The 9377-nt window shown below is 41.4% G+C and overlaps 1 protein-coding gene across 1 annotated transcript; it reads right to left on the bottom strand.

The window, feature by feature from the left end:
• Window positions 1-342: 342 nt before the first annotated feature.
• On the bottom strand, window positions 343-9364 carry si:dkey-16l2.16 (ras-related protein Rab-35). Its single transcript, XM_061225342.1, has 7 exons — window positions 8891-9364; window positions 6851-7774; window positions 6560-6610; window positions 5437-5560; window positions 4745-4869; window positions 4505-4629; window positions 343-875 (listed from the first exon to the last, which is right to left on the bottom strand). The coding sequence occupies exons 2-7, from the start codon at window positions 6903-6905 to the stop codon at window positions 726-728; spliced, it is 630 nt and encodes a 209-aa protein (XP_061081326.1). The 5' UTR covers window positions 6906-7774; window positions 8891-9364; the 3' UTR covers window positions 343-725.
• Between the last annotated feature and the right edge of the window lie 13 nt (window positions 9365-9377).

The following is a 9377-nucleotide window of genomic DNA, read 5'->3' as shown; positions in this document are numbered from 1 at the left end:
TTATCTTTCATTAGTACTAAAAGAAAGACAAGTTGACCATCCACACCATATTTCATAATCTAAACATGGAAATATCTTAATCAAGTACTAAATGTCATTACTGAAATAATGGTCCTCCAGGGCCAAGGACGGCTGGCTTCCCACCTTGCAGTCAGGTGTGAAGGCAGCCTGGCCAATCAGAGTACTAACTGTTCAGTGAATTACCTGGGTTAAAAAAAACAAAAGGGGCCAGATTTGCATGAGGGCATGCTTTGAGCATCCACAAGGAGCCACATCACACTCAACCCTTCTGAACAGCAGACAACAAAATGCAATATGCAAAATAAATGCCACACTCCCAACTTTATTGCGGTTACTGTTTATTTGAATTTGTTTCTGCTATTGCATTTTCTTTATTAAAATAAAATGAACATTTCACACACTGTTCATGGTTAAACCACTCGGACACGTTAGTCTTTCCTAATTCATGTTTTAATTGATGAAACTCGCAGCTCCCACAACCGTAAAGACGAGAATATGCAGCGCATCCCCACCCCTTCCCTTTGAACGGTAAAACAAATGAAACCCCAACAATAAAAAAAATAACAAAAAAAGGAAAAGATTTCGGCACATAACAGTGGTTCTGCACCCCCCCACACCCACGCCCACGCCCACACCATCTCAGTGCAATGTTAGGGTTAATATGGGATTGAATGGAGTCAGTGTGAATGGGCACTAGAGTACTCTCAGCAGCACTTCTTGCCCCTCTTCCTGCGGTCGCGGTCGCGGTGCGAGTTGATGTGCACGGTGTCCTTCTCCCTCTCCCGCTCCCGCTCCGCGCGGCTCTGGCTCACCTTCTTCGCCCGCAGGACCATGTGCGTGAAGGACATGAACATCTGAGGAGAACGTCAAATACGGTCAGGACATGTACAGCAACGTGCGTGTGCGTGTGTGTGTGTGTGTGTGTGTGTGTGTGTGTGTGTGTGTGTGTGCGCATGTGTGTGTGCGCATGTGTGTGCGTGCATGTGTGTGTGTGTGTGTGTGTGTGTGTGCAGTCATGTGTGTGCGCGCATCTGTGTGAAGTCGTGTGTGTGTATGTATGTGTATGCAGTCGTGTGTGTGCGTGTGCGTGTGTGTGTGTGTGCCCATGTGTGTGTGCGCATGTGTGTGCGTGCATGTGTGTGCAGTCATGTGTGTGTGTGTGCAGTCATGTGTGTGTGTGTGTGCGCATGTGTGTGCGTGCATGTGTGTGCACGCATCTGTGTGAAGTTGTGTGTGTATGTATGTGTATGCAGTCATGTGTGTGTGTGAGTGTGTGTGTGTGTGTGTGTGTGTGTGTGTGTGTGTGTGTGTGTGTGTGCGCATGTGTGTGCAGTCATGTGCGTGTGTGCAGTCATGTGTGTGCAGTCATGTGTATGCAGTCGTGTGTGTGTGTGTGTGCAGTTGTGTGCGTGTGTTCGTGTGTATGCATGTGCAGCCGTGTGTTCATGTGCTGATAGAGTATGGAGCACATTTGTTGGCTAAATGGCTTTAAGTCATCAAGGGTCCGAGGTATCAAATGAGCCAAATGACATGATGAAAGTACAATGACAAATTCTTGTTTAGAATGAAACTCAGTGAGCACTTTATTAGGTATTTATACAATTTTTCGATTTCTACTGCTGTAGCCTATCCACTTAGAGTTATGATGCGTTGTGTGTTCAGAGATGCTCTTCTGCATTCAGTTGTGTTCAAGAAAATAGCAGTACAACATCAGTAACCTGATGAACCACTGTTATTAGTAGTAGTGATATTTCTGCATGGCAAATACTTTACTTGTAGATGTAGTAGTGTAATAGAAGAACAAGACCCAACCGTCATGGCATGAACGCGGCTTGTTGTGAGTAATTGACTCATTCATTGAAAGGAGCGTGTTCAAAATAATACCAGTGTGGAGTTTAATTAGAGAATTCATTCATTCTGCGAAAAAACTGGTGTCATTAATTGTCCTTTATTAAGGAAGGGAAGCAAATGTTTCACACATTGTTATAAAATATATTTCCTTCTGAATTGCTAAGTGAAATTGGCCGTTCCAAACATTGTTCGGAGGAACAACATAATTTGATTAAAAAGTCAATTGGAGAGGGGAAAATGTATAAAGAAGTGCAGCAAATTATAGGATGCTCAGCTAAAATGATCTCAAGTGCTTTAAAGTGGTAACAAAAACCCGAAACAAGAGGAAAAAAAATGAAAAACTACTGTTAAAACGGACTGAAGAATAGTCAGAATGGCAAAGATTCAGCTATTCATCAGCTCCAGAAAGATCAAAGATGATCTACAATTACCCGTTTGATCGAAGCTAAGCTACCAGCAAGAAGCCCCCATAAAGCACTATTGTTGAAAAATCGGTTAAAATTTGAAATACCTGTTTCTAGGTGCCAGAGGTTGGTTGACTCAATGCAACACAGATGCGCAGCAGTTATCAAAAACAATGGTTATGCAACTAAATATTAGTTCAGTAATTTAAAGTGAAGTTAAATCTTGAAAGATTTCTTCAGTTTATACAGTTTGAAGAGAGTTTGAAGAGAAAAATGTCAACACTGCCATTTTTGAACAGATTAATATAAATTTTCTTTGCTTCCAGTAAAAGAATAACGCAGACTTAATAAAACTTGCTAATGCTTTGATTTGAAAAATATTTTCATTTGAAATACTGAAAAATATTTGCACTTTATTCACTTTTTTTAACGCACTGCTATTTATTTGAACACAACTGTACCACTGTTGTAATGTGTGGTTATTTGTTACGGTCACCTTCCTGTCACCTTCCATTCACCTCTGACGTCTCTCATTAACACAATGTTTCTGTCTGCAGAACTGCTGCTCACTCGATTTCTTTTTTTTTTGGCACCATTCTTTACAAACTCTAGAGATTAGTGTGCGTGAAAATCCCAGGAGATCAGCAGGTCCCTGTCTGCCAACAACAATCATTCCACAGCCAGTCACTTAGATCACATTTTTTCCCCATTCTGATGGTTGATGTGAATATTAACTGAAGCTACTGACCCGTATCTACATGATTGTATGCATTGCACTGCTGCCACGCGATTGGCTGATTAGATAACTGCATGAATAAGTAGGTGTAATAAAGTAAAAATACTCCTAATAAAGTGCTCGGTGAGTGTATATTGAGAAGTTGCTTGACACAGTGATGCGATGCTTTTATTTGAGAAGATTTCCAGAAGCAGTTTCGATTCAGCTGGGCACTCCCTGCTAGTGGGAAGCCACACAGCCATCAGCAAACAGAAGTGACACTTTCAACATTTCCCTCACTGAAGCTGCACAGTTAACTGCACAGATACTGCTGGAACCACTCTTACTTTGCTTTTACCCGACAGTCCAGTCCATGAATCCTTCTACCCTCGCGTTCAATAGATTCCAATGTCTCTTCAATACACACACATACATTCTTTATGACTTATCTATTTAGTCTGTAATGTCATTTGTTTTTTAGAATTTAGTCAGCATTTGTTTGCTACTAGCAGTCATTTGCAGACAGGTTGCTGATGTATTGTGCAGTGTGTGAATATGCTGCATGTCTCAGGAAGCTTAGGGAAGGGGAAAAGGTTATTATGGTGGCTCCATCTGCAAAGCCCCTCCACCCAGCTCCATCTGCAAAGCCCCTCCACCCAGCTCCATCTGCAAAGCACCTCCACCCAGCTCCATCTGCATTCAGCCCCTCGTTGGGCCTCGTTTACCATTGCTAACTGCTCACGAATGTTTCCACGAACACGTTTGGGTGTTCATATTAAGCAGTTACAGACATGCGTTTACAATTAATATCTACATATTAATATGCTAATAAATATGCTGAACTACAAGTTTGGTATTAGTTTTAGTTTTTATTTTTATTTCAGTACAATATTTATTTTTCCTCATGCAAGTTTTGTTTCACGATAATAACTTTGTTGGGAATGCATGCAATTCATTTTGCTTATTGATAATGAGGACATATGATGATTGAAAATGGTAAATGGTAAATGGTTGGTCTTAATTGTTTAATTAACTCAATCACATCTTATCTGACATGTGTACCGGCTACAGCTGCAGACTACAAGTGTATCCTCATGATTTTATTATGCTATAGGGACCATACATAAGAGGTGACAAATGGTTGATGTTTGCACATGGGCCTGCCATTGGCCTTTTAAGGGATCGCTACGCTGTTTCCTTGTGCAAATCAACATGAACAGGCACGCCCATTCAATTTACGAACAATTGGCTTTCATCCTCTGATGCCCCTAGGATACGCACAACATCGAAGGTCTGCATGTTTTGTAGGAACTTTTCATGAGATCACAAGTAAGAAGAATTTCCGAAGAGTTTTTTTTGAACGAGGACCGTTATCAGTTTGGCTCAAACTGTGATTCGATAATTCACTTACAATTAGTTATAATTGGGGTCTGCTTTTCTTTCCTCTAATATCTGATGTGAACACAAAGTTCACCTGTGTGACAAGTATTCATGAATGCTATCTTTCACTCACCTCTTCCACATTAATGTTTTCCTTGGCACTTGTTTCAAAGACTCTCACGCCCACCGATTCCCCGAAACGCTGGGCATCCATGGTCTCCACCTGCTTTTTGGTAGGGTCGTCGTTCTTGTTGCCAACTTCAAAGACATGGTAATGAAGAAAGGTTCATTATTCGGTATTGTCGGCTATTTGAGCGAGAAAATCTGACATTACTGGCCAGGTGAAGGGTAGTGTCGGGAAGAGAATACACACCTAGAATCTTACACACGTTGTCACAGTTCTGGGATATCTCGTTCAGCCATCGCTTCACATTAATGAATGATTCTTGATTTGTGACATCATATACAATGATTACACCATGGGTGTTCCTATAATACCTGAGAGAGAGAGAGATCAAACTTTGATTATGTGCATTAACTGCATTACATTAAGTTATGCAGTTAATCTTCCATAGCCAGTGTGCATGTCAGTTTGTATATACATGGCTCAGAAAAACGAATGATTAACAATCACATAAAACTACCCATCTAATAATAGCGCTCGTTAAGAATTTTTTCCACAGTGGTATCCACTTTGTTTACACCGGACTCTTATTAAAGATCCTATCTGTTCCTATCTGTTCCTACAGGCCCTACGTATCACAGTTCCCACCAGGATGCTACAGAGCTCACGCCAACTTCGTACACCCGTTTCTTTAAACACCTGCTCACAGCTCCCGCCCTCTATGCAGTTCTAATTGACACCTGATTTATACTTCTGCATCAAATCAACGCAGAGGCTGATGTGCACCACCCCAGAAATGTAACTACGCATCATAGCCTATGCCGTTGGGAACGTAGCCTCTGCATAGATTGGACGCAGAAGTATAAATCAGGCTTAACTAACACAGACACTACTGGGCATGTGGCTTATTTTCAGTGGCATTGTATCTGTGTGTGAATTACGTGGAGGTGATGGTTCTGAATCTCTCCTGTCCTGCGGTGTCCCAGATCTGCAGCTTGACTCTCTCCCCATCGATATCCACCGTGCGGATCTTAAAGTCCACTCCGATCGTCGTGATGTAGCTGCCTGTTCGAAACATCATGGAGGGAGAACGTCAACAAAACCACATGCAGCAATAGTTTGGTTGGTTTTATGGTTTTTAAGTGTACATGCAGGCTTTTGTGATGATGTCACACTTGTGTTCTATAGACAGACACTGTTGTTCTCCACTTTTGTCCACAAGTAGCTCTTCGTAACAATGTTTGGGAAGGGAATGCAATTTAGCAGACAAACGCATGGAGAGATTCCATAAAACCCTCTCCACACTTCTTCTGCACCTCTTTCTCCTACCCCATCACCACACCATTTAAACTGAAAAGGCCATTTAAATCGAGAGTAGACAACCTCCTGTACGGGTAATTTTCTTAATTGACAATTTGTGTTAACATGAAGACAATCATGTGGTTAAAAATAACCTTTTATTTTTAATCCTTAATACGATTAGACCGCTTTCTGAATTACGTGCTTACTAGGAGTCTTTCTCTGTCTCTCTCCCAGCAGACAGACAGCCTTTGACCTTAATATCTCTGCTTCTCCTGGAAGGGGGTAGCTAGCACATCCCGGTCTTACAGCAAGGTAAATAAGGGGTATTCAGAAGACAAAATACTGATAAATGTTAGTGGCCAGCTTCATGTCTTTTTGTTTTGGTGAAGCCCCCCCCCCTTCTGGAAAAGTGTGTATAAGAGTCTTACTGTGTCTGATTCAAATCAGAAAACCAGTAAGCTCTCACTTTCTGTAATTTTTTTGCAAATAAATACGAAAAGTTAATTGAAGTATAGCTATCATGGTTTTTACTGGGATCTGTTTCATCAGACGATGCTCACCTGTGAAATGTTAAAAAGGGCATTTTCCCCGAACACTCCACACACACATTCTGCACTTGCGTCAGTGGATGTTTTCAGTGACTCCAGATAAAGACTTGTGTCAAATCAAGACATTTCACTACACGACAGAAATGATTCATTATTAAAGCCACCACCATAGAATTTCATGCAGGTTGAATAGAAGGATACCGGTAAAACTCACCTGAAAAAGAATTGTCAGCGAATCGAAGCAGCAGACTGCTTTTCCCCACATCTGTGCAAGATAAAAAAAAAACTGACGTCAGACAGCGATCAAACACAAATGCACAAACGTTACCGGGTAGGCGTAATGTTGCATCTGCACCAATTCAGTTACCAATGACGAACTGAAACTGCTCAAAGCCACATCACTCAAATGGAGAAATAAAATAAAGACATGGAAAGGAATTGACAGCGACAGCGGAGGGGTGGGGGTGGGGGTAGTTATATGAAGAGGCTTTAAATTTTCACTGACTTGAGTCTCCAATGATGAGCAGTTTGAAGAGATGGTTGTAGTCTTTCCCCGCCATTTCCTTATGTATTCCAGTCAAAAACTGTTTTAATCACAGCAGGCAATTCCAGGGTTGGAGTCTCCCAGGTTCTTTATTTCCAGTTAAGAAGGTTTAATTCCCAGTTCAGTATAATGGAATATTTCATTTCCACCGCAGTCCAGTAGATTGTGGCATGTCCAACGTAATTCCAATATTCTGTCTCCTGCCCGATTATACAGCACCTAATTCATGTTTAACCTCCGGTTGCCTGTTTGTCTTGCCTTGTGGTTTCAGTTGCTGAAGCGTATCCTTGTCATTCAATTTCACTTTCTTTTCAGTTGTATGTTGAGTGAAGGTTGGTCCCAGGAGCTCCAGAACAGAAATCCCAGTAAGGTGTGGTTCAGGCAATTCACATTTGTTCCAGTTGTACGTCCATCAGTTTATGTAGCATTATCATCATCTTCCCAAAATGAGGTTCCAACCAGCCTACCCAGTGCCCGTTTTCTTTGACTGAACTGCCAAGGGCAATTTAGTGCCTTTATTCAACTGGTAATACACTTGAAAAAAAGATTTGGAATACTGGAGTGCATTTAAGCGTGGAAATATACGTGCATATTTCATGGAACATTTAGTGAATTAATCCCATGAACAACAGGTCTTGCGATTGCACTCGCCACACTGTAATCTGAGCTACTTTATAATTTGCAAGATGTCTACCTTTCCATGCAAATACAATGGAAAGCATAAACGCATTAATGGTGAAATAATCCCTGAACTGAACACTGTAATATCTGTCAGTCCAGACAGATATCTGTCTTTTTATTTATTTATTTTAGTTTTAGTTTATCAGTCCTTCACTTTGGTCTTCCATACCTGCATCCAGGTGGTTCCTTCATTTCAGACCTAACCTGAAATGAGAAAACAACATGGTTATGGCACACAAAAACGAGGCACCATGTAGTTGCTTTTCAATAACTGCATTAGCAATTTGTGACTAGTTGGTAAGGTAGGCAACTTCTATATACTATTTCCCACAAATGTATCTGCTTGTGTCGTTCTCTTTCTCTTTCAACACAAATGTCGTGCCACTAAATGTAACTGCGCATCGAACAGGTTCTTAATTTGCTTCTCCTTTCGATTTTGACACCTAAGTCACACCCAAGACTGACAGACAATATAGAGTGAAAAAGGGTGAAAGGTTACAAACATTGACTGTTCTGCAGAAGATGTTGCAGTGACTTAGTACAGCACTCACTGTAGCGTTTTAGGCAGAAGACTCAAGCAATTACATGCCTGACTGGACCCTGTCTAATCCAGCGTCACTGTAACTATAGACCATACGGCGAATTGCAGTTTCCACAAAAACAGGAAAGGATCCTGAGTTCCTGAACGAAGAATAGGCAATGTAACTTAGAAATTTGCAACTGACGCTGTTGACGAAACAAACAGCCGTTACAACCGGTATATTTACACAACACAAAGCTAACACTGGGAGGTGTACCAGGAAATCCCATACTATATTCATGTAACGTTAGCTATTACATTAGCAACCTATGCTGTGAATTGATAGTGACGTACCTGGCCATCTGAAACATGCTACAAGTAGATAGTCTAACCAGTTAGCTACAGCGGGCTAAATAGCGAAGTTTAACAACAGTAACGACAAAAACCAATTATATTAAGCTTGAAACAACTCATTAGCAGAACAGATAGCAAAAGCTAACTGCCAAGCTTGCGTACCGGAGCTAGCATTGCAAACTAGCTAGCACAATTAGCAAGGTAGCGTAACGCTGTGCAGATGAGTCACGACAGCACACCCGTGGGGAAGTAAGCAAATTATACTTTTATTATCTATACAATAACACTGTTTTACTGGTGCTGGTACCTCAAACTTGCTAGCAAAATATATTTTCGCTATTCTTTTAACTTAGCCCATCCTGGTTGTAGCTAACTAGTATTAGCTAGCTACATGAAATTGTCCACAAAAGTATGCCAATTGCAAATAATAACCACAAATAACTTACCATGAAATAAGATTCACTTAGCCAGGTTTGACGAAGTTCTGATCTGATAAAGACCAAACAGCAACCCGCCTGTTCGTAGATAGCTCACACAGCAAGGAAAGCCAAGTTGGCTAGGTTCAGCTAACGATAGTTCATATTTAGCAATACGTTAGCCAACTAGCTAACTTAGCCCAGCAAACAATAGTTTTCTTGGTCTTTCTGTGCACTTCCCACGTTTGTTAAACAGTAGTTTTTAAACGACCTGCTGTGAGGTGATCAATAAAACGGCAATTTAAATGGAGAAAAACTACTTCGAGAGTCCGTCTCAAATAGATAGCATCGCTTGGCCGGTGAAGACGACTCCCGGAGAAGTTGATCAGGAAAGTTCGTGGTCTTTGGGCTGCCTGAGGGTGGGGGACCGCCGCCTTAGGCCACACCTGAAAATCGAGTCACTTCGCTTGGGTAATCATGTGCCTCTCTCTCCAGATCCCTCCCTCCATTCGCATTT

This window comes from Conger conger, chromosome 16, assembly GCF_963514075.1.
Source record: "Conger conger chromosome 16, fConCon1.1, whole genome shotgun sequence".
Taxonomy (NCBI): Eukaryota; Metazoa; Chordata; class Actinopteri; order Anguilliformes; family Congridae; genus Conger; species Conger conger.
Note: the sequence above shows the minus strand (reverse complement) of the source record. Positions and strands in the feature narration are given on the sequence as shown.